This window comes from Sciurus vulgaris (assembly GCF_902686455.1).
Source record: "Sciurus vulgaris genome assembly, chromosome: 12".
NCBI lineage: Eukaryota > Metazoa > Chordata > Mammalia > Rodentia > Sciuridae > Sciurus > Sciurus vulgaris.
The window spans coordinates 106445553-106472476 of NC_136473.1; the positions used below are offsets into that span (position 1 = coordinate 106445553).

Here is a 26924-nt window from a genome sequence, read left to right on the forward strand (position 1 = left end):
GAGCTGTCTCAAAACAAAACAAAAGGGCTGGGCATGCAGCTCAGTAACACAGCACTCCTGGGTTGTCCAATTCTCAGTACCACAAAAGGGGAAAAAAAAAAAAAAAGGTGTAAGCCTGGGTCAAGAGAAAAATGACCAAGGCTTGAAACAACAGTAGTGTTCAAGGACTGTGACATCTTTGATTTTTTTCCTCAAGTCAATCTTAGTCACTGGTTACTGATGAGCCATGTTATTCCACCTTAAGAGAAAGCTTTTTCTTCATTTCATGTGTTTTTTAAATCATCCCATAAACTTATCAAAATAATGAATGTTCGTTACATATTTCTAAGCAGTATTTCAAGGAGTAAAAAGAAACATTTGAATCCCCTGAGACAAATGTTTAGTAGGCTGGCTAGCAGGCTAGTGAGTGTGTATGGCAGGGGATGGGCTCAGGAAAGGATACTGGAAGTGGATGCCAGGCCTACCCCACAGTGACTACACTCTCTTCCCTGAGCAGAGAAGATGAGCAGGCTCCATGGTATAGAAGGCGTGAAACAGACATAGTTTGTTTCCTATATCCACATCCTCACCCGATGCTCCCCTGGGAAGTCCATATCTTGATCAGTTATCTTAGAATTCTGTTTCAGCACATGAAGGATCTTCCAGATTAAAAATTATCTAAGGTGAAGTTCTTGGTAAGAACAGTTCATTATTTGCACTTTGGCATTTGTCTGTGGCCTTGTTTTAAGTGCAAGAGCTCCATAACCTCACTACAATCGCCAGAACTATACAATCCCACCTTGCTGGGCGAACACACTTATGAGCATTACCCATGCTCAAGGACATTTGAAATTCGAACAAAGGTGAATGTTTCTTGTCCTAAAATCAATGATCACATAGTATGTATGACTCCAAGATAACCTGCCACCTGATCAAGAAACTGAATCACAGTTCCAAGTCTCATGTAGCTCCACTACTCATCCTTTTCCTGGTGCTTAGCTTAAACCTAGAGCTACATTCTATGTTTTATTGCTCAAACTTTACTCGTGTTTTTGACCTTGTAGAGCTGACCCTGGTGCCACCATCAGGACTCCAAACTTTGATGATGCATTCTGCCTCGACCGACTCCAGGCTCTGGTTTCAAGATACACGCCCGAAAGTCGTGGAATCCATATGTCTGTTTTCCAAAATTGGTGTCCCACCTACTTTTCTAGATCATGCACACTCTTTCATCTCCAGCACAGAACCCGGTTTTGGCATGCCCTTCCTCTGACACAAGATGTTCAATGTTTTTCCCCCATGCTGCCATAATCTGGATATCTTGGCAAAACCTATACTCATTTCCATAACTTGAACGAGTTCAAGTAAACTTGTCTCATCAGCATTTAAATAAATCATCAGATTTATACCCATTCTGTTTTTAGCTAGCTAAACTTTGTATTGTTGGGTTAGAGAACCCAAGCTGATAATACAGATGGGCTTAAATCAACCCAAAGTAAAAAGAGATAGAGCTTACATGATTTAACATTATTAAAGAACATAACTACACTAGTGACAAAATCAGATCTCAAAATAGTACATAGACATGATTTTAAATATACATATTCTTAAACCTACTTTTAAACTTGCACAGGAAAAGAATATGGAACAGTATACTCCAAAATATCTCTGTAACAGAATTAAGAAAGGGCCCATTTTAATTTCCCATAGTGCATAAAATATGTACAATGATCTTAAATTATTTTATAATCAAAAAACAAATGATTTCTTTAGATTTCTCTCATGGATTTAAATTAAAGTATCATTTCAGCTAATTAGGAAAAACAGGATAATTAAATATAATCCAAAAAATATGCTAAGTAGAAGTGTATCAATTATTCTTGAAAAGAGGTGAAGCTCAGCAAACCATTTGACACCCAGAACTTCCTTCCAGCTACCTTTTCTTCACTATCCAATTAAATCTGAGATTATCAAAGAATATCATATCACAAGAGCACCAGGATGAGTGATAAAATCATCTTTTTTGTAATTTAATGTTTGGCTCTGATCATACTTTTAGATATGAAGAAACACGATTTGATGGAAGCTAAATTTCTATACTCATTGTACAGAAAACTAAGTTAATTAAAGCAACAATGCACAAAGGATAAGCTCATTTTCTCTAAACTTAAAGGCAAAATACTTTGAATTATAAGAGGGATTCAATATAATTAAAGGAAATACATGCTACATGATATATACAGATCAGCAAGTCATCACTGTATCTACAGTTACTAAAACTCCAATCAATACTTCCGGGTAAAAGAAATCTTCATTCAATTCCACATAAATCTCATGTTGTTTCCTACCCTTCAACACGGACTCTCTCAAGAGTTGTACGCTCACTATTTCTATTTCTTCTCCCCACAACTCATGGCTAAACTCAGTTTAATGTGGCTTCTCTCTCTCTCTCTCTCTCTCTCTCTCTCTCTCTGAAAAGTTTTCACTAATATATGATCTCCCTCCATGCCACTAAATTCAGATGACATTTTTAATCCATTTACTGAAGAATGCCCATCACAAACGTTCTTCCTCTTTCTTTACTACACAGTAACTCCAATCTCTTATAAAGCCCTCCATTACTAACCTTTTATATAGTCTATTCTTAGTTTTCTTTTCTATATTATCCTTATTTTTTCTGGTAATTTCAAACTGGTATTAAATATTTTCCTTTATAGCTTTCAGAGTATCTAAATACACAAATTCTGATTTTTATCTATAATGGTTTTGCTTCATTTTAATAGACTCATCTAGTTGTTTCAGAATAAACTCAAAATATTTTCAGCTATATTTCATTTAAAAGATCATTGAGAATACAGGCTTTCGTTTAAAAGAAATTTTTCTCAAAGCACAATACGTAGGCCCCTACACGAGTGCTTTACTTTAAAAATTTACAAAAATATCTTTATATAAATGCCACCTTTTATTGCCAAGACTGAAAATTTCTAAATCTAATGAAGACTAATGTTTTAAAAAGAAATTCTGAGAACAATTTTTTGAATTGCCAATCTTTGTGTAAGAGATATAAACTTTCTCTAGGTTAGGTAAATTCTACCCTTTTCATATCCATTGTCATGACACGACTGCAATAATGACTCAAATAAATGAAAAACACTTGAAATGCAAAAGATCCAGCAAGTTTCCTAAAGGCCTATCAATCATGCAACTCCCTCCCAAATAGCTTCTCTGTTAACCAGTATTCCTCCTACTCCAAAATTACCTTACTAAAAAATAAAAAGCATCAATAGCAACATTATTTTAAAAATATTTTTCACTTCAGATAGAGCGCTAATTTCCAGAATCTATAAAGAACTCAAAAAACTCTACACCAAGAATACAAATAATCCAATCAACAAATGGGCTAAGGAAATGAACAGACACTTCACAGAAGATGTACAAGCAATCAACAGATATATGAAAAAATGTTCAACATCTCTAGTAATAAGAGAAATGCAAATCAAAACTACACTAAGATTCCATCTCACCCCAATTAGAAGGGCGATTATCAAGAACATAAGCAACAATAGGTGTTGGAGAGGATGTGGGGGAAAAAGGTACACTCATACATTGCTGGTGGGGCTGCAAATTAGTGCAGCCACTCTGGAAAGCAGTATGGAGATTCCTCAGAAAGCTTGGAATGGAACCACCATTTGACCCAGCTATCCCACTCCTCGGCCTATACCCAAAGAACTTAAAATCTGCATACTACAGAGACACAGCCATATCAATGTTCATTGCTGCTCAATTCACAATAGCCAGATTGTGGAACCAACCTAGATGTCCTTTAATTGATGAATGGATAAAGAAACTGTGGCATATATATACAATGGAATATCACTCTGCCATAAAGAATGATAAAATTACGGCATTTGCAGGCAAATGGATGAAATTGGAGAATATCATGCTAAGTGAGGTAAGCCAATCTCAAAAAACTAAAGGACGAATGATCTCACTGATAAGTGGATGAGGACATATAATGGGGGGTGGGAGGGGTTAGCGTTAGGTTTAGGGTTAGGGTTAGGTTTAGGATTAGGGTTAAGGAGGGTGGTAAGAATGGAGGAAGGAAGGACTGTATAGAGGGAAAAGAGGGGTGGGAGGGGTGGGGAGAAGGGAAAAAAAATAACAGAATGAATCAAACATTACCCTATGTAAATTTATGATTACACAAATGGTATGCCTTGACTCCATGTACAAATAGAGAAACAACATGTATCCCATTTGTTTACAATAAAAAAAAGAAAAATAATAAATAAAAATATTTTTCATATTGTCTCTAGTTTGATAACTACTGAAGTTGGGTGGTGAGCATTTGAGGATTTATTATTTTTGTTTCTTACATTCGTATACATCTAGGTGTGTAATATTTACAGAAGTATTTATCAATTTTCTGTTTAACTGTCTGTCCATGAAACTGTCATCTTTATGATCTCTTTAAAATGATGACTACAAGTTTTAAGTATTGCTTGGGTGAGGTATCATGTCCTCGTCTACTAACTCTCTCATAAGTACTTCTAATGCTCCTATAAAAATCAACCCAGCTCCCTATCCATCTTTATAGAAATGGAAGGCTGTTCACCTTATTAAGAGAGTTCTAGGTCTAGAGCCAGATACTATTTAGATTCAGATACTCATTCTATCATTTACTTGCTATATGATCACAGGCAAATTACTCATTGACTGTGGGATCTTGAATAAGTTACCTATTTGCTGCTATTACTTGTTATGTATTGTCATGTTCACTATCTAATATAGGTCTACCTTGGTTTTCTTATCTCTAAAATATAAATAATAATAATACCCACTTCAGAGTGTTGTTGTGATAACTAAATGAAATAACTCAAGTAAAGGGCTTAACATAGCACCTGACACATCCTAAGTATACATGGTGATCTTACAGCCATACCTCACCTTTCCTCCTGTTACAATGAGCTTTCTGTGCTCATTGGTACAACCACTCCATTAGTCAACAAATTCATTTCTTCTCCCTGTTCATCAACTACTCTTGCAACTGAGTCTTCTTCCTCTGACATCATCAACTTTTCTCCCTCCTAGACCATTTCTAGCATGCAAACATGTTATATTGTCCATCTTAATTTTTAATAACCTCTAAACCCACATCTAATTCCTAACGTGTTCCTGATTTTTATTATCCCTTTATAGCAAAGCTACTTAAGAGCTATCTATATCTCCTGAGTCCTCTTCCTCTTTGACACAATTGGGCTTTCAGTCCTACTTCTCTATTGAAGCTGTTCTTCTCAAGGTCACCAGTGACATCCAAACTGCTCAACTCACTGCAATTCTCTGGCATCGTGTAAACTGACCTATCATCATTTGATTACTACCTTCTTAATCAACTGAGTTCACTCAGTTTCTATCTTGGTCCTCCTACCTCACTGACTGTGCTTTCTTGGAATTCTCGCATGATCTTCCACGTCTAACTTCCCAACACTGGGGTGGTCAAGGACTCAGACCCTGTAGACTTGGCTATTTACACTCAGTAAGAAATCTCACTCCTCCTACTCTAACACCTTTTAAAACTATGTGCAAATATTAGCTCCCAAAGTCATATTTCCTTCCATAACTTTCTCTGGAATTCAATCTTACATGGAATTGACTAATGAACACATTCACTCAGATGTCTAAAAAGTGTCTCAACCTCTCCAAAATCTTTACTTTATACTTCCTTATCTTTCATTTTTGAGTAAGTGCCAAGTCTTCTTTAAGTTCAAGGCAGAATTCTTCATATTGGTGATTACCTACTTCTTTTTCTCAAGTCACACAGGGCACATAAGCAAATTCTATCAGCTTTTTCTCAAAATATCAATTACATTGTTCTAATTTTCATTTCCTTGATGGCTAACGACTTTGAGACTCTTCTAATGTCCTACTTGGTCATTAGTATATTCTTTGGAAAATGTCTGGTTAGCTTGTGTGGCTTTATTCCTGAATTCTCCATGCCACCAAGCTATGTGTCAATCCTTGCATCAATACTTTCCAAGTTACTATAACTCTATAGCAACCCTTACAATCTGGCAGTGTGTCCTCCAACTTTGTTCTCCATTTTTAAAATTGTTTTGGCTCCTCTAGTTAATCTATCCTTCTATATAAATTTCATCATCAGCTTGGTCACTACAAAAAATTCTGCTGGAATTTTTATTGAAATCTCAGTAAGAATGTACATTAGTTCAGAAACAACTGAAGTCTTAATAGTGAGTCTTTCATTCCATAAGCAAATTCTCCTTTTATTTAGGTCTTCTTTGATTTCTTTCATTAATGTTTTCCAGTGTTTCAAAATACAGACCTAGCACACGGTTTGCTAGATTTCTACATAAGAATTTCATGTTTTTTTTCTGAGACATGTGCATGTCTTTCAATTTTCATTTCTGATTTTTTTTTTTTTTTTTTTTTTTTTTTTTTGCGGTGCTGGGGATTGAACCTAGGGCCTTGTGCTTGCAAGGCAAGCACTCTACCAAGTGAGCTATATCCCCAGCCCTCATTTCTGATTTTTCACTGCAAGACCACTTTCTTGTATTTTGCTCAATGATGCAAGGCCTGAGAATCTGCAAACTATATATCCCAGACTCACTTTCCAGATGGTTTCCAGGTTAAGTTCTGCCAATAAATAGTATGCAAGTGCAGTTGGAAAGCAGAAGAAAGGAATATAGGAATGCATTCCAAACACAAACTATATCACAATAACTGAGAAATACTAATTCCAATTACATCCTACAAGAAGGACAAACATCAATCATATAGTGCTCCCCCACTAGTTCAGATGTTGGGGTTTCACTTCAAAAGTGAAGAACGAACCAAATGTTCTCTCCCTAACAGTTCCTTCCAAACTTTAGCTGTTCTGAGTATCCTCAGGAGTCTAAGCAACCAGCTGTACAGCCCTCTTCAGAGGTCCCACACAGCTCCTCAGACCCACTCTGCGTTCCTAGATTCTGGTAACAATACTTCTACTTTATTTTTCCCATCTTAGAGATTGTAGCTGCTTCCTCTACATTGGTTACTTCAACGTCCCCTTTCTGTTCGTTCAGATTTTTCACAATAAACCAGTTCTCTGCATTAAAACCTCTTTGAAAAGCCTAGCACTGTTTCTGTTGTCCAGCTGGGATGCCTCCATCTTTGATAGGCTAGTTAGTCTGAATAGGCTAGTGTTTGTTTTGAGAACAGTAATTTCTCTTTGACAAGGCTAGTTTAAATTCTCAACAGGTAGGAGATAATGTATTGAAAACTGATAGCAATGCAAATATTTTCTGACCACAGTTACACAGATGTTCCTGTTCATGTGCAAATGAACTGTCTGGAAAAGAACTTACATCTCTAAATCAAATGATCTTTTTGATTGATTGTAATAGCCTACTGGTTCTCCATTAATGAGTTATATACATTTTCTAAGATATGTTCATTTTTATTTATAAGTATAGGATAAATAAAAATAAAATTTTGTTTAAAAATGAGATGCAGCTGACCTTCCTTTCTTCTCAGGGTATCTCCTTGAAAACATAATAGGTCCAACACTTTGGTCAGAATTAAACTTTATGTCTGAATTTCACAATGAGAAATCATGAACCTTTCAACCTGGGAACTATAAAGAACCCCTTCCTAAATTCTAACTCAGGAATCTCTTAGGACGTATACAGAAGACTATCACAGGGAACATCTCTCAAGAAGATATAAGAAAGTTTAAGTATTCTTTCATCTACTTTACTATAAAAACATGTATGATTCTACCTAGACTTTGTAGTCTCTCCTGGACAGCCTGGATGCATGTAACCTGATACACATACTCAATATTAACTCATGGCTTCTATGTCTGTACTGGTATGGAGGAGAGAGGTACAACAGTCATGGTCATCATTTAAAAAAAAAAAAAACTGTTTTATAAGTAAAAAAAAGTATTTACTATATAACAACATAAACAGTATCTTTTTAACTATATATATATATAGTTATAGTTATATATATATGTAAGTGTGTTGGCAATGTAGTACAAAATTTTTTGTTGGTACCAGGGGTTGAACCCAGGGGCACTTAACCACTGAGTCACATCCCCAGCCCATTTTATTTTTTTATTTTGAGACAAGATCTCAGTAAGTTGCTTAGGGCCTTAATAAGTTACTGAGGCTGGATTTGAACTTGAAATCCTCATATCTCAGCCTCCTAAGCTGCTGGGATTACAGGTGTATGCCACCACAGCCAACAAAATTTATTTTAACTTAATATCAACTACGTAAATATAAAATTTTCAGTAAAAAAAATAAACTTTTACCATCTTCCTAGCAATTCTCCCCAAGAATATAGAATCTTCTCAGGACAATCCTTAGACACATCACCTGTTCCACTTGAGAGTTCATTATCACTTTCTGCAAAAGAAACACAAAACCAATACACAGTGCATTATGTATTACAGTAGGTATTTATACACTATAAAACAAGAAGCATAATTGTGTCTAATAAAAAAGTCAAACAATATTGTAAAAACAGTAAAACTTCATTAATGTACTCAATCTTTAGTGCCCAAATATTAAAAAAGAAATTAGTGATTCTCATCTATAGTGTACACATAGTGTGAAACTGAGATGTCTATAATAAATAGGTTTAACTAAAGATAGCAACATTTAAAAGCTAATGGGATGTCAAAAGATGGCAGAATAAGAAGTCTTGGGGCCCTTTCCTCCCTACAGAAGGTGAATATCCACAGAATAGAAAACCCCTGGAAATAAGCCTGAAGATACCTATGTTGTACACAGAACTGAACAAATCCAAATTAGAAAGGAAAGAGGAATAGTCTCACTGTGATTGTCCCCCACTTTCCCTATTCCCAAAGTGGGTGCATTGCCAGATAGGAGTTTCCTGGGCTTACAATTTCTACAGGAAGAAAAAAGAACCAGATGCAGTCATCCAGTTTCCCCAGCATTTCTAGATGCTTCTCAGGGGGCCCACTCCAATTTAGTTCACAGGAAGAATGAGGAAAAATACTATGGCTTCACCTCCTGGGGGTTGGGGGGGTGGAAACAAAGTCAGTGAGGAGTGCACAACTGTTGTTGGCACTTCTGTGTTCCTGCCAACTGCAACACTCAGAGATAACAGCACGATCAAAATGAACCTGCAAGGTGAAGCTAATCACCTTCAGAAGCACAGAGAGAAGATCAATCTAGCTTGAGTCCCCAGACGGCTGGTCTTGGGATCCAGCCTCAGAAACGCCCCAACAATCCTGCCCAAGCAGGGTGTCTCCCACCTTTGTGACTTTCAGAGAAGCAAAGGGGCTAAAACAACTTGGCCCAACAGGGCAAGCAGCAGATTCACATAGCCTGACTGCCTACCTAATAACCCCACCCAGGAAGGAAGACTCCAACCCCCACTGATCTCAGAGAAGAAAGGAGCTAGACTAGCTTGACCCAGGAGGCAAGCAGTGGCAGGATTCAGTCAAAACTCCACCCGTTAGGGAGACTTCCACCTCTGTGCTTTCAGGAAAAACACCGGGAATACGCTGCTTGATCCAGGAAGTCATACAACTACTCAACTCAGCCAAAAGTCTACCCTACAGCTGCTCCCCACCTCAGACAGGGGGGCTGTCTTCAACCATGTACTTCTAAGGAGCACAGTGTTGGGTCCCACTTGTCCAAAACAGCAATTCTGTCTAACTCAGTGCTCAACTAGCAGCCCTGCCCAACTGCAGATCCCAAGCAGCAGAACTGCCTGGCCTAGGAATACATTTTGCGATCAGCCTAACAAGAAGCAATAACAATACCCAGGCAATACGTCCAACTGATAGCAGAGCCCACCTAGTAGTCCCATCCAACATCCAATCAAAAGCACAGGGCCAGTCAACTAAAGAACTCATGTAGTGTACAATGAATCAAAATGCAGTCTGTAAAAAATAGAAAAATAAATAAATAATTAAAAAATAAAAAAATAAAGAACTTATATAATAAGTTCCACATGCCCAGGGTCATCACCAGATGGCCCTTTCAAAGTCACAGACTAGACTAAACAGCAAAGTGCTATCCCTGCCAATGAGCACATGTAAAGGTCGAAGAGGGATTGTCTTCTCAGATGCGTGAACAACAATGCAAGCACAGGAGGATTATGAAGAATCAGGGAATCACGGCATCTCCAAAAGAAAATAATAAAGCTCCAATAACAGAATGCAAATAAATGGAGAACCATGGAATGACCAACAAAGAATTCAGAATAATCCTCATAAATAAGTCCGACAAACTATAAGAAAACATAGAAAATTTAATGAAATTTGGAAATGATACATGAAAAAAAGCAAGAATACTGACAAACAGGAACAAAAAAAAAAAAAAAAAAAAAAAGCCAGATAGAGATCCTAGAAATGAAGAGAACAATACTGAACGGAAAAAAAGAAAAAAAAAAAAAAAAATCAACAGAAAGCTTCAACAGCAGAAATCTATTAAGCAGAAGAAACAATCAGTGAGATGGAAGATAGAACATCTGAAATCATTCAGTCAGAGAAACAAAAAAGCAAAAGGACAAAAATTGAAAAAGAACAAAAAATAAAATCCTATAAGAATTAAGGGACCTCATCAAAAGACCAAACTTTCACATAAAAGGAGTAGCAAGAGAAAAGCTCCAGAAAAAGCAACAGAAGGCATATTTAAAGAAATAATAGCTAAAAAGAGTCCTAATGTGGGGAAAGATCTAGGTACAGGAAAGACAAGTCAAATTCAACCCCAAATACACAAACTATCCAAACTCAAAGAGAAAGTTCTGAAAGCAGCAAGAGATAGATAAGGGGCTCGGGGAAGACATCATATACAAAGGAAGGTCAATTCAAGTATCACTGAATTTCTCAGCAGATAATCCAGGATAGCATGGGATGATATATTCAAATTGCTGAAGGAAAAAACAGCCAACCAAGAATACTTGATACAGGAAAGATATACTTCAGAAATAAAGAGAAAGATTTTCCCAAACAAAACCCGAGGGACTATATAACCATCAGATCTGATTTACAAGAAATGCTAAAAAGAGTTCTTCAAACCACACAGCTCATCCAAACAAAAAAAAAAAAAATCAACAAGGAAATACTGGATTTAAACTATACTCTAGAACAAATGAATCTACCCGACAAATACAGAACACACCAACAACAGCAGAATACATGTTCTTCTCAGCTGCATAAGGAACATTCTCCAGGACAGAGGATATTTTAGACCACAAGACAAGGCTTTAAGAAAACTGAAATCATACCACTTTTACTTCTGATTACAAAAGTATAAAACTAGAAATCATATGGGGAAAAATTCAGAAACTTTATAAATACATGGAAATTAACACACTCCTAAACAACCAATGCATAAATGAAGAAATTAAAAGAGAAATTTAAGTTTTTCTTGAGAAAAATGAAAGTGGAAATATAACATACCAAAACCTACAGGATACAGGATACAGCAAAAAACAGTTATAAGAGGAAATATTACAGCAATAAATGCCTACATCAAAACCAGATAAGAAAATATTCAAATAAATAATATTAAAACAAAAAAGGAGACATCATAATTGATACAACCAAAATTGAAAGGATCCTAAGAAACTGTTGTGAGAAATTCTACAACAAAAAATTGAATAATTTAGAAAAAAAAATGGATTAATTACTTGACTCACAAAAAGTACCAAGAATGAATGAATTCAGAAGAAATAGAAAATCTGATCAGACCAATGAGTAATAGACTAACTCAGTAACAGTCTCCCAACAAAGAAAAGCCCAGGACCTGGTGGCTTCACTAATAAATTGTGCCAAACATTTAGAGAAGAATATCTCTAAATGAGTTCTACTTAAACTATTCTTAAAATCTGAAGAGGAGGAAAGTCTTCCAAACTCCTTCTATGAAGCCAGCATATTCTGATACCAAAATCAAACAAGGACATTTTAAGGAAAAAAAAAAAAAAAAACAAAAAACCAGAACTACACATCAACCTCCTTGATAGACACAGATGTAAAAACCTTAACAAAATACTAGCAAATCATATTCAACAGTACAACAAATGTATCATTCACCATATCTAGTGAGATTTATCCCAGCAGTACAAGGATGGTTCAACATACACAGATTAGTAAATGTGATACACCACATTAACAGAATGAAGGACAAACACAATGTGATCATTTCAACAGATGCTAAGAAAGCATTTGACAAGACAACACATGTTAAAACCATCAATGTTGGGTGTAAGAGGAATGTACCTCAACACATATGTGACATATATGACATTACACAGTTAACATCATATTCAACAGGGAAAAGTTCAAAGTTTTTTCTTCTGAGATCTGGAAAAAGGAAAGGATGCCCACATTCTCCACTTCTGTTCAACACAGTACTGGAAGGCCTAGCCAGAAAACTAGGCAAATGAGAAAAAACAGCATAATAAAAGCCAGGAGCAATGACACACACCTGTAATCCCAGCTACTCAGGAGGCTGCAGTAGGAGGCTCATAGGTTCAAGGTCATCTGGGTAACACAGTGAGACCAGTTTCTTATTTTTTTAGAAGAAAGGCATACGAATGGGAAAGGAAGAAGTGAAATTATCTCTGTTTACAGATGACATGATCTTAAAGACAGAAAATCCTAAGATTCCAGTTTAAAAAAAAAAAAAAACTGTTAGAACTAATAAAAAATTAAGAAAAATTACAGGATATAAAATCAACATACAAATATCGATAGAAATCAGGAAGACAATACCAGTTACAATAGTGACAAAAAAATAAAATACCTAGGAATAAATTTAACCAAGGAAGCAACATATCTGTACACTGAAAATTTCAATACAAAACATTGATGAAAGAAACTGAATAAGACAAAGAAATGGAAATATATCCCATACTCAGGATTGGAGGAATCAATATTGTTAAAATGTCCATTATTATGCAAAGTGACCTATAGATTTAATGCAATTCCTATAAACATACCAAGGCATTCTTCACAGAAATAGAAAAAAAATTTCTAAAATTTATATGGACCCACAAAAGACCCCCAAAAATCAAAGCAACCTTGAGCAAAAAGAACAAAGCTGGAAGCACCACATTACCTTGACTTCGATATATGCTACAAAGCTATAGTAACCAAAACAGTATGATACTACCATAAAAATAGATGTGTAGCCCAACGGAATAGAACAGAGAACTCAAAAATGAATCCATGCCTTTACAGCCAACCAATTTTCAACATGCTAAGAATACAAAAAAGAGGAAAGATTATTATCTTCAATAAATAGGGCTGAGAAAATTGCACATCCACATGCAGAAGAATGAAGCTGGAAGTCTTTCTTTCATCATAAACAAACATCAACTTAGAAGGGATTACAGACTTAAATGTAAGACTCCAAATGGTAAAACCACAAGAAGAAAACAGGGGAAACACTCCATGACACTGAACCAGGCAAGGATTTTTTTCATAAGATCCAAAAAAACAGGCAACAAAAGCAAAAATGGACAAATGAGACAAAATCAAACTAAAAAGCTTTTGTGTGGCAAAGGAATCAAGAGGGGAAGAAAAGCTGGGGATGTAGCTCAGCTGGTTGCGTGCTTGCCTCGCAAGCACACAGGCCCTGGGTTCAAATCCCCAGCACCGCAAAAAGAAAAAAAAAAAAAAAAAAGAGGGAAAGAAAACCTTCAGAACTAGAGAAAATATCTTGAACTATGTAACTGACAAGGGGTTAATGTCGTGAATATACAATGGATTCAAACAACTCAACAGCAAAAACAAAACAAAAAAATCTGATTTTAAAACAGGAAAAAAATCAGAATACACAATTCTTAAAGAGACACAAAAATAGTCAATGGGTATATGAAAAAAAGAAAATCAATACCAAAATGAAATATTAACTTACCCTAATTAGAATGGCTATTATCAAAGAGAGACAGACATAGAGATAGAGAGAGAAAGGAATAATAACCAATGCTGGCATGATCCAGAAAAAGGGGAACTCTTGTACACTGATGGTAGGAATGTAAATTAATATAGTCATAATGAAAACTGGTTTGGAAGTTCTTCAAAAAATTAAAAATGTAATGATCATATGCTCCAGCAAAACCTACTACAGCATATATTCCCAAACAACAATGTAATCAGTATGTTGAAGAGACATCTACTTTCTCATATATAAGGTACCACTATTCACAATAGCTAAGATAGGGAAGCAACCGAAGAATCTGTCAATGAATGGATTAAAAAATGTGCTGTATATGCACAATGGAACACTATTCTGCCACAGAAAAGAGAAAAATCTGGTCATCGGCAGCAACATGGATGAACTTGGAGGGTATTAAGTGAATAAAGACAAATCCCACTTACATAACTTAAATTTGGAATCAGAATAAGTTTTACTCTTTCAAGTAAAGAATAGAACAGTGGTTACCAGAGCCAGGGGAGAATGGGGAGGTGATGCACACAGGTGGCGACTGGTCAGTGGATACTAAGTCATGGTTTAAAAGAAGGACCAACTTCTAGTGTTCTATTGCACAGAAAGGTGATTGGCTAGTAATACTATATTATTTCAAAATAGCTAGAAGAAAGGATTTTGGATGTTTTCATTGGAAAGAAATGAAAAATGTATGAGGTGATCAGGCTAAATACTCTGATTTGATTATTATACAAATAACCATGTCAAAACATCACTCTGTACCCCAGAAATATGTTCAATTGTGATGTGTGAATTAAAATAAAAAATTTTAGAAGCTAATGATAATACAGGAAAAAAATCCAAAGGTTGTACTGGGGTTCAAAAAAATGATATCCTAAAGTGTGATGTTTTGACACGCTAAGCACTCTGAAGTAGAGGAAATCGGAAGACTTTAGAAGATTCCTCAGAATAAAGGTCTCCCTGACCTTTCTTGTTCCTTCCCCAAGCACAGGGAGGGGTATTTCTCTGAAATTCATTTATCTAACTTAAGACTGGATCTGTAACAGGGACACAATTACCTGTGACCTCTTCCCTGAGATCCATGAACCGGCGAAGTTAAGCTCATAGCATGGGAAGGAAGGCTGAGCCATGTTTCCACACCCAAACTGCCTCAAGCTGCCGTCCGTCCTTGTCTAGTCTGCTTCCAGACAGAAATGTTACACACCATGGCCTTGTCTTCTGGCCCACTCAATTCACATGAAAATCACTTAGCCACTCAAAATCACCTGCATTCCCTCATTTCTCGACCCCGCACTGAGAAAGAGGTTATACACATTTCTGAATCTCATTGGGTAATTGCCTTCCAGGGACGCCCGCATGCATGTTAATAAATTTGTATGCCTCCTCTCCTGCTACTGTATCAACTGTCAGTTCATTTCAGGACACCTTCAGAAAGCAGAGTGGGAATTCTCCTCATCTCTACGTGTGCTCTGCTTACCAGAAAAATACTCTCAAATATTAATATTTTATTGGTAAGACCAACAAATGCAAAAATTAAAGGTCTTTTATATATATGCACATATACACACATATTAACAAATAACCTGCGCAGAATAAAAAGTATGCCACCAATATACAATCAGAAGTCTAAAAGAATTTGTTTAGGTTTTTATAAGTCAGCCTCTGTATCCACAGGTTTCACATTTACAAATTCAACCAAGTGCAAATCAAAATTAATGAGAAAAAAGTGTGCCTGCAGTGAACATGCAGACTTTCCCTAGTCACTTTTCCCTAAACAATACACAATGACAACTGTTTACACAGGATTTGTACTGTATTAGGTACTACCAGCAACTTAAGAGATAATTTAAAGTACATGGAGGACGTATATGGGGTTATATGCAAATACTAGGCCATTTTATAAAAGGGACTCAAGTATCTGAGGATTTTGGTATTTGTAGGGCATCCTGGATCCAATTCCCCATAGATAACCAAGGAACAACTGTATTCATTTAAAAAAAAAAAAAAGTATTTTTGACTAAAGGAAAGAGAAAACGGGCCTTTTATTTTTTATTTTTTTTTTCTTTCTCATTACTTTATTTTTTATTGTTTGTTCTATTTAGTCATACATGACAACAGAATGCATTTTGATTCATTGTACACAAATGGCGGGCAACTGTCATTTCTTTTTTTTTTTTTTTTTTTTTTATATTTTATTGTAAACAAATGGGATACATGTTGCCTCTCTGTTTGTACATGGCGCAAAGGCATACCATTTGTGTAATCATAAATCCACATACAATAATGTTGTTTGATTCATTCTGTTATTTTTTCCCCTTCCCCCCACCCCTCCCACCCCTTTACCCTCTATACAGTACTTTCTTCCTCCATACTTGCCCCCCTCCCTAACCCTAACTCTAACCCTAACACTAACCCTTCCCTCCCCCCCATTATGTGTCATCCTCCACTTATTAGCGATATCATTCGTCCCTTGTCTTTTTGAGATTGGCTTATCTCACTTAGCATGATATTCTCCAGTTTCATCCATTTGCCTGCAAATGCCATAATTTTGTCATTCTTTATGGCTGAGTAATATTCCATTGTGTATATATACCACAGTTTCTTTATCCACTCGTCAATTGAAGGGCATCTAGGTTGGTTCCATAGTCTGGCTATTGTGAATTGAGCAGCTATGAACATTGATGTGGCTGTATCTCTGTAGTATGCTGATTTTAGATCCTTTGGGTATAGGCCAAGGAGTGGGATAGCTGGGTCAAATGGAGGGTCCATTCCAAGGAAAACGGGCCTTTTAAAATGGCAACTTTACAAAACACCTCAAAATGTGAACTAATCATTTTAAAAAGAATAAGAAAGCTTGATTCATGGTTTACAATCAGTGGTGAATGACTAATTCTCAATTCCATAAATCAGCAGTAAGAGGTGGTAGAGAAAGGAATGTAATGGACACAATTTATCTATGTTATAAAAAGGATTTTGGCACACAACTACATTAAGACAAGGCTGGCAGAGTATTTTGTGAATAAAATAAGCTTACTTAAACATCTCTCTGGCAGGCTGTAAATACCAAGGTTTTATCAGTGTTGTTAAAGAGCAATAAGGACCAATATTAAGTAGCACCCACAGGAACCTGTGTTAAGAATAGTATTACTTAGCATACCACAAAATCCAATGATCCAAATGTAAAGTAATTCACATCTGGGGATACACATAAAAACTTAAAAACATAAATATCATAAATAAAAGTTTATTAGGATGGTTAAAAGATTTGGACATAGCCATACAAAAAGATCCCATCACAAATACAGTAAAACATAAGCAAACATGTACACACAGAGACATTTTAGGATGAGATAAATAAGAACTATGAGGAATATTTTATTCAAAAGGTGAACATCATTGTGAAAATTGGAATTAAATTGGTATACACTAGCATGATAGCTCAGGAAATAAGCAACTCCTTAAAATCTGTAACAAGTTCATCATGAAAACAAGGAAAATGAAAATTTTTATTAAGCCAAAGTAAACACTATATTACTAATATTGTTAGAATAATGTAAAAAGAAACAACTGAAAGCATTAAGTATTGCAATATCCTGAGAACGATCCTAAAGAATTATCCCATGCAATTATACAGTTCTATCAGTGTTCAATTACATGAGGCACTTTTGAGAAAGGGGACTATCAAAACTACACTGAAAACAAGTCGAACTTACACTGTCTCAAGCAAACAGGCACTGATAGTTATCTTACTTATAAACTAGTACAAAGTACTTCTAATATGAATTGATAATTCAGCAGCATCAAATATTTACACTCTATTCTGCTTCACAGTGCACGACAATACACCAAGGGTCCAAAGTATTTGATGAAGTTGTACATGCAAAATTTGATCCCAAAATCTAGGAATACAATAAAAAGGGGGAAAAAAGAGAAAAAAAAGCATTTTTGGATACATAATCCTTGATTATAATAAAAATGAATGTTAGATTATGTAGAGGGAAATGAGAGAGAGGAGGGGCAGGGGATGAAAGATGGTGGAATCAGACAGACATCATGACCCTATGTACATGTATGATTACACGAATGGTATGAATCTATGTCATGCACAACCACAGAAACGAAAAGATGTACCCCATTTGTGTACAATGAATCAAAAGGCAGTCTGTAAAAATTAAAAAATAATAATAATAAATTTAAAAAATAAAAAAGCTCATGCCAAAAAAAAAAGTACTACCAATAAAGGGGCTCTTTCAGAATCTCATTATTCTTGCTGGGGAAAGAATCCCTAAGCATAAAACAAAACCAAGTTTCTATAAGAAAGATTAAGAAATATGACTACAAATAAGTTTAAAATTTTTATGAAGCTTTTAAAAAGCCAAAAGAAGTTTTAACATATGACAAAGGGCTACTTTTACCACCAGACTTTTACTCATCAATAAAATAGAAATAATCTAACAGAAATTTCCTCAAAGACATGATCAGAGTACAGATCACAATCTATAAAATACAATTAGTAATGAAAATAGTAAAGAAAGCCCCACTTTATTAATTTAAAAATGCATATTAAAATAATAAATTTTCCAATAAAATTGATAGAGTATAAACATTGATGATCCCTAGTTTTCTTGAAAGCATAGAGGAAAGACAAGAAGGTTAATGTTTAAGAGCAACTGTTAACTTATAATTTATTTTTAATTTATTAAAATTCTAAATTCCTAGGCTATTGGACCCAGCAACTCCACGGCTAGACTCTTTCTCCAGAAGCACATACACACACCAAAGAGGTATAAGCAAGGAAGAAATTTTAATGTATTATCACCTAAAATAACAAGAAACTGAAAATGAACAGGAACCCATCATAAGAAGAGTAACTAACAAAACTGTATTATATCCATTCAAGTAGTTTAAAAAAATGGGATCAATCTGTACAGATTATGACTAATCCAAAAATCCAAAGTGCTCCAAAATGCCAACATGACTCAAAAAAGTTTTAGATTGTAGAGCATTTCAGATTTCAGATTTCAGATTTAGGACACTCAACCAGTAAAGTCTACACAAATATTCAAAAATCCAAAAAACTGCACAATCTGAAACACCGACCCTGTATACACTAACAGCGACACCATTCAAAACACACTGTTTCGTGATAATTAGCAAGAAATAAAATAGTTGGACTGGGATTGTGGCTCAGTGGTAGAGTACTTGCCTAGCATGTGTGAGGCACAGGGTTTGATTCTCAGCACCATGTATGAATAAATAAAATAAAGGTCCATCAATCACTACATATAGTTAAAATATTTCAGACCAATATCCTTTAATGAACATTGATGCAAAAATTCTCAACAAAATCTTAGCAAATCGCATACAAAAATATATTTAAAAGATAGTGCACCACGATCAAGTGGGTTTTATCCCAGGGACACAAGGTTGGTTCAACATTCGGTAATCAATAAATGTAATTCACCATATCAACAGACTTAAAGTCAAGAATCACATGATTATTTCAATAGATGCAGAAACAGCATTTGATAAAATACAGCATCCCTTCATGCTCAAAACACTAGAAAAAGTAGGGATAGTGGGAACATTCCTTAACATTGTAAAAGCCATCTATGCTAAGCCCATGGCCAATATCATTCTAAATGGTGAAAAGCTGAAAGCATTCCCCCTAAAAACGAACAAGTCAGGGATGCCCTCTTTCACCACTTCTATTCAACACTGTCCTCAAAACTCTAGCCAGAGCAATTAGACAGACCAAGGAAATTAAAGGGATACAAATAGGAAAAGAAGAACTCAAACTATCCCTATTTGCTGATGACATGATTATATATTTAGAGGAACCGGGAAATTCCACCAAAAAACTTCTAGAATTCATAAGTGAATTCAGTAAAGTACTAGGATGTAAGATCAATGCTCATAAATCTAATGCATTTTTATACGTAAGTGATGAATCTTCAGAAAGAGAAGTTAGGAAAACTACCCCATTCACAATAGCCTTGAAAAAAATAAAATACTTGGAATCAATCTCACAAAAGAGGTGAAAGACCTCTACAATGAGAACTACAGAATACTAAAAAAGGAATTAAAGAAAACCTGAGAAGATGGAAAGATCTCCCATGTTCTTAGATAGGCAGAATTAATATTGTCAAAATGGCCATACTACCTAAAGTGCTCTACAGATTCAATGCAATTCCAATTAAATTTCCAATGACGTACCTTACAGAAATAGAGCAAGCAATCATGAAATTCATCTGGAAGAATAAGAAACCCAGAATAGCTAAAGCAATCCTTAGCAGAAGAATGAAGCAGGGGTTATCGTAATACCAGAACTTCAACTCTACTACAAAGCAATAGTTACAAAAACGGCATGGTATTGGCACCAAAACAGACAGTAGATCAATGGTACAGAATAGAGGACATGGACACAAACCCAAATAAGTGTACTTGGACATAAAAATGTTAAAAGTTTTGTGAATGAGTGAGAGAAGAAAGAAAATCCATTACAACTAGAAAAAGAACGTATGCCTTAAAAATTAGTGATCTTTAGCTGGGCACAGTAGTACCTGCCTGTGAACCCAGCAGCCTAGGAGGCTAAAGCAACAGGATTAAAAGTTCAAAACCAACCTCAGCAATTTAGCAAGGCCCTAAGCAACTCAGTGACACCCTATCTCAAAATTAAAAAAATAAAAAGAAATGGCTGGAGATGTGCCTCAGTGGTTAAGTTCCCCTGGATTTAATCCCTGGTATTTAAAAAAAAAAAAAAATTAGTGACCTTTAGTATAGAGACACTTATGTGCAAAAACTAGGTACAGGTGTTCCTAATACAATCCTGAAGTCAAACCACCTGGATTTGAAACCCAGTTCTACAACTTAATAAATGCCTTGTAAGAAATCAGCAAGAAACAATTTTTTAACTTTACTTTAGTCTCCAGTGTATTTTTTATTGTATTTTCTTCTCAGTTTATTTATTTCATTTTATCTAAGAACTCTGCCTTATCTGAAGCAGAAAGAATTTTATTTCCTTTAGTCCTGTTCTTCCTCTCTAACAGGTTGGCCAGTACACATTTAAAATACAAATACATGCTACAATACCTGAAAAAAGGCAAGAGTCTAAAAATGTCAGCTTTTACAAGTCATCTTTTGTGTGTGTGTGTGTGTGTGTGTGTGTCTACAATGCAAAACGCTAGGCCAGAATTAAGTGCAGGGTTTGAGGAATGAGTGAAGGTTAGTGGAGACAGTAAGTGTAGTTTTCTTTACCCAAACTGATGAAATGTAGGGAGATGAGAGACAGTTAAACAGTTAAAGGGAACTACAGAGTAGACTGAACCTCTGTTCCTCCTCTACCAAGTTCATTCCCCAGAAGACTGGTCAGTCCTCCTTTCTGCACTCACATGCACACACACACACTTCTATCATAATGCCCATAAGATTCTGATGAACACATGCCAGTTTTCATTCTCCCAAGCTGGCCTCAAACTTGCCGTCCTCCCACCTCAACCTCCTAAGTTGCCAGGATCACAGGTATACACTACCTGGCTCCGTTTCCATTGTACACTCTGCAGCATCCATGTTCTATATGTCTTTCCTCACTATCCTGGAATCCAAGATCTCTGAGCGCTGGAACTACATTTTACTTTTCCTCCTATAACAGCATTTAGCACATAACAACATTCAAACGTGGAATAAAGTAAAGGATTTCTTTGTTGCTTTATTTTGAGAATATATTCAGAAGCTAAGGGTAGAGGAAGAAAAACACCAAAGATGAGGAATCCGGTAAATTCCCTAAAGATATGAAGGCTCCCGGGTTTGGGGATGGTGACTGATGAGGAGGATGTTTCAACTTTTGATTGGATATGGAGCTTCAGGAAAGTGATGATTCTAAGAAAGGGAGTCATAGGGAATTTAAAGCTAGTAGTCTCAACTCCCTCTACAAAGTTCAAAGAGCTCTCCGAGTGACTGCTTAACTTGGGGAGTAGGATTTGGTGGAGACCCCTCTACATGCCTAACTTCAATGCTTTTGATAAACATTCTCCTCATCTACTTTAGTGTCTGCAGTTTATTGGTCTCCCCAGAAAATAAGAACTGAACAGAATACTCTAGATAGCTTCGGACCCATAAAGCAAGACTACTGTTTTCTCCAATGTAAATGTGGAATGAAAATAACAGTCTCAATCTCATAACACTGTCAAAATTAAATTTAAAAATATGTAAAATACTAAGCATGGTACCTGGCACATGGTAGTAGTCAAGTGTTAGCTACCATTTTTATTATGAATTTTCTTATTGAATCCGTGGCTTTTTATTACCTCAAAGTAACTAGAAAAATATTCCAAGTTTGTTTTATCTATTATCCAGTGATTTTTAACATGCAAGAGCAGGAGCCAATTGTGCAATACCAAAAGAAGGTACAATATGTGTAAATTTTTAGATCAAGCAAAATAAGCATGTATGATACTTCAACTGAACTGATTTAAGGACTCCTCTCTTAACTGAACATTTCTTGCTTTGGAACAAAATGTGTTTTTGGTTTTTTTGTTTGTTTGTTTTGTGGTGCTGGGGATTGAACCCAGGGCCTTGTGCTTGCAAGGCAAGCACTCTACCAACTGAGCTATCTCCCCAGCCCACAAAATGTGTTTCTATAAGCAATATTTTTCATCCCAATCATAAAAGGAAAATTTAAGAACCACAATCAACATTACAAAAGGAATACACACATACATACACATGCATATGTACGATTCTTTTTTTTTTTTTTAATTAAGTTATAACACTGGGGCAAATACAAAAATCTCATTTTATCTTTTCTTAACTGAAGGATTATTCATAAAAGAAAAGGCTGAAAAGTAAACATGACTACTGAGGGTCTTCAAAGATTTTTTTCTTTCTTTTTTGGGGGGTTTCGGGGGAACCAGGGATTGAACTCAGGGGCATTCAACCACTGACCAACATCCCCAGCCCTATTTTGTATTTTATTTGGTGATAGAGTCTCACCTCACTCATGCTGAGGCTGACTTTGAACTTCCAATCCTCTTGCCTCAGCCTCTGAAGCCACTGGGATTATAGGCATGTACCACTGTGCCTGGCAAGTTTTTTCTCTAAATTTTACCCTTATGAGTAAATAAATGCTTGCTGAAAATAACACAGACAACTCCAGGTTGCTATAACTCTCTCAAACTACATGGGGAGGTGGATGGGGAGGCAAAACTTTATTAACCATGCAAAACACATAGGAGCATAGGACTGAAAAGGTAATACTGATACCTATCCATCTATTATAGTATTAAAGTGACATTGTTTACCTTGAATAACTAAAATGACATTTCTTATGACCTTGAATATAATATGATCTCACACTTCTTGCATGATACAGTCAGAATATACTTTTCTACATGGAAGCTGATATACATGGATAAATCATTAAAGTTAACACAAAAGATCAAGTTTAATCTCTGAAATATTGTAACACTTCCCACCATCAAAAGCAAAGTGATTTATCAGAGCAAAGTTTTAAGGTTGAAGAAACCAACAAATCTCGAATCATTTCTTTCCCAAATAAATCATCACTGTCAGGAATCTACAAGTTTCTAATGAATAATCCCTGGAGTTGCTCACGATTAATAAAAATGTAGCATACATGATTAATAAAAATGGATCATTAATTACTAAAACTTGTCAATGATACTCAAGAGAAGTACAACAGTCAATATACCCTACCAGCACAATCAATAATATTAAGCAAATTGCTTTCTTAATCATGAGACTAGTATATTATTATCATTTTAATCATGAGACTAGTATATTGTTATCATAAAAATTCAGAAATATCTACTTGAATTTATTATCTGGAACTTTTTCAAAATAAATTGAGGAGTGGTGAAGAACAACAGAATAGAACATATATAAATGGCTACATTGAATAAAGGATTGTTATTAAAATACCACACAAGGAACGACTTTTTTAAGGCAGCCAATTGATTTTTTTAAAAAACTAAAGGTTAAAGGTAGGGGTTGGAGATATAGCTCAGCTGGTAAAGTGCTTGCCTAGCATGCATAAGGCCCTGGGTTCCATCCCCAGCACCACAAAAAAAAAAAAAAAAAAAAAAAAAAGGTTCAAGGTAATTGGTAGCAAAGAGGTTCAAGAAAACAAAGACCACTAGCTAATACTTGCAGTGTTGGACATTAGAGTCCTGTGACAAGATAGATCACTGTCTTCACCAAACATGGTATATGAAAGGGAAAATACTCCCAAAGCAATAAAGAAAAGAGGGGACATACCCAGAGCACTAGCCAAAGCAGCCATATGAAATTAGGCAGTCAAGGGAGTAACAGCAAGAGCCGGTTCAGATTCACATTCAAATTTTTGTGTAATTCCCTCCTAAAGTCCATACTGCTGCAGATGAGTTACTGAGCAAATCAGGTAACCAGACAAAGGCAGAGTAAGTACCCATCTCTATGTATGTAAATATTCATGCATGTATGTATGTGTATACATGTACACATGGGGAGAGGGAAAGTGGGAAGAAGGCAGAAGAGAGATGAATAAATGTTTCCAAAATAGGAGAGGGGAAAGAGGGATGTGAAAACTGGAGGAAGTGGATTCTACTGAAAGGAAACCATATTCACTGAGAAAGACTGACATGGGTACAACACAACGGGGATAGGGAGCAGGCTTGGGTTAGTCTTTACTGTAGACTAACTCTTACACATAAGTGATGCAGAAGAAATGAGGCTGGACACCCGAGGAATTTTCAGGAAGCAGGTTTATTTTAGCTTCATGGGTACAGAGGGGCTACTGCCTAAAAAATCTCTAGACCACGAGTCTGGAAATTCTTTAAACTTTATACTCAGATGGGTGGTTACATGACAATTGGAGTGAATGGGAAGACAACAGTTACTCCTTGAATCCTAGTCTTAGACTAGATAGGTTTCACACATTTTGTCTGCAAAGCTGGCTTGACAAGAAAGAGGAAGCTTCAAACCACATTGGGCTCACAGGAAAACTCCTGTGAAATCCTGTTGGTACTCTGAAAAATCTGACAAGAGGAGAAGCTAAATTATGGTGGGTAAGTCTTTTGGGTGGGGGTACCTGGTCTGCTTCACAAGAACTGTGCAAACAACAGAATATAATGGATTTCAAAGTAAATCTTAAAATTCTGGAATAAAAGTACCATTTTGATGGACCTGCTAAGCATCCCCTACCCAGCTCTATGATAACAATGTCTTCTGTAATGGCCTGAGAATCTGCCTGCTTCCTTTATAAACCATGTTACTCGGGGGATTCAAGATGGCGGACTAGAGGGTGGCTGCGTTTCGTGTTGCTCCAGGACTCAGGACTCAAGAAGAGGAGATACAGAGAGCCTTGGGACCAACTCAAAGCAGCCGGGCGAGAATCTCCCACTGGGCAGGCGACCCGGACGGGGCAGGAGTCCTGGACGGGGCGGTAGCCCCAAAAGCAGGGATCTTTGCAAAGTAGAACTGCCGGCGAGGCGCCCCCTCCCCCCGCCGGAGCAGTGATCGCAGACAACTGGGAGCATTGAAGAGGGGACTGCCCAGAGGAGAAGGAGAAATACAGGCTCCGCACGGCTATCCAGAGGAGCAGCGTGGACTCAGGACTCAAGAAAAGGAGATATTGAGAGACTTGGGACCAACTCAAAGCAGCCGGTGATCGCAGACAGCTGGGAGCATTGAAGAGGTGGCTGTTCACCACAGCGCTTGGACTCGGCGCAACCCACCCGCGCTCTGGGAGGCTGCCCAAAGGAGAAGGTGCTTGGTGAGCTGTTTGGACTGAACGTGACCACCCCTGAACACAGGGGGCTGCCCAGAGGAGAAGGAGAAATACGGGCTCGGCACGTTGCTTGGAATTGGAACAGCTGCACCAGGGCTCTGGGCGGCTATCCGGTGGAACAGCGTGGTGAGTGGTTTGGTCCCAGAGCATCCGCTCCTGAACATAGGGGGGTTGTCTGGAGAAGGAGGAGGAGCGCGGCGGGGTGCTTGGGCTCGAAGTGACTGCACCAGGGCTACGGGAGGCAGTCGGGACAAGAAGGTGCACAGTGAGTTCTTGGGACTCGTGACGCACCAGATCTCTGGGTGACTGCCTGGTGGAGAAGGTGGTGCGTGGTGGGTCACTTGGTCTTAGAGCGACCGCACAGAACAACAGGTGGCTGCCGGAGGAAAAGGCGTGTGGCGGGTCACTGGGACTCGGAGCGATTGTAAGGGGCTCCAGGTGGCTGCTCAGAGGAGGGGCCGCATAGCCAGGCGAAAAGTGCAGAGCAGGGTCCTAGACGGCTTCTTGGTGTAAGGGCCCCACAGACAAACTGAGGGGCAGAGCGAAGGCTCCAGGACTGCAGGCAGCTTCTCTGAGGAGAGGCAGCCGAAGGAGATTCGTTTGTGAAGGGTGAGGCTTCCAGGCCCAGGAGGTAGGTCCGGGTCCCTGGGAACATTGCAGAAGAAGGCTGCCCAGCCCAGGCGGTAGTTGTGAATTGAACGGAACCTCTGGGAGGAAAACCGACCAGCGAGACCTCCCCACTGGGTGACTCCTCCCTGTTGGGTGAGGTTCTCCCAAAAGGACCGTAAAATCAGAGACACAGGCCCAAACTGGTCTTGCATCAGCCCACATCCTACTTCCCTTCTGGATGACCATTCATCAGCAAGTGAAGGTACCTCTGCCCACTAGCAGGGAATATACCCCACATGAAGGCCACCACCCCTAGGGAGTCAGCTCCCTTATGGAGCACTGCATTATCAACTTCCTCCAAGATTTCAGGCTACTGAAGACTAAGAGGGGATATAATAGAAATCTTCAGGGATATTATAAGACAATAGAGGAAATCTGCAATATCACAACGGTCAACTGATACCTGAACAACATGAGAAAACAAGGAAAGAAAATGCTGCAAACAAATCTAGATGTTACATCAATGAAACCCAACGATAGCATGGCAGAAGAAATGACAGAAAGGGAGTTCAGAATGTACATAATTAAAATGCTCAGGGAAGCAAATGACGAGATGC

The 26924-nt window shown here is 37.1% G+C and overlaps 1 protein-coding gene and 1 pseudogene across 7 annotated transcripts in view; one reads left to right on the forward strand and one right to left on the reverse strand.

The window, feature by feature from the left end:
• The window catches only part of RABGAP1L (RAB GTPase activating protein 1 like), a 683255-nt gene that overhangs the window by 452809 nt on the left and 203522 nt on the right, over window positions 1-26924 (reverse strand). For all 6 annotated transcript variants that reach the window (XM_079106392.1, XM_079106391.1, XM_079106386.1 and 3 more), the window contains one exon: window positions 8294-8387. In XM_079106392.1, coding sequence (XP_078962518.1) covers window positions 8294-8387 — 94 coding nt within the window. The remainder of the gene's footprint in view (window positions 1-8293; window positions 8388-26924) is intronic.
• Window positions 8990-26924, forward strand: part of LOC306641429 (ankyrin repeat domain-containing protein 49-like) — a 35839-nt pseudogene continuing 17904 nt past the window's right edge. The window contains exon 1 of the transcript in view: window positions 8990-9137. The product of the transcript in view is annotated as an ankyrin repeat domain-containing protein 49-like (transcript). The remainder of the gene's footprint in view (window positions 9138-26924) is intronic.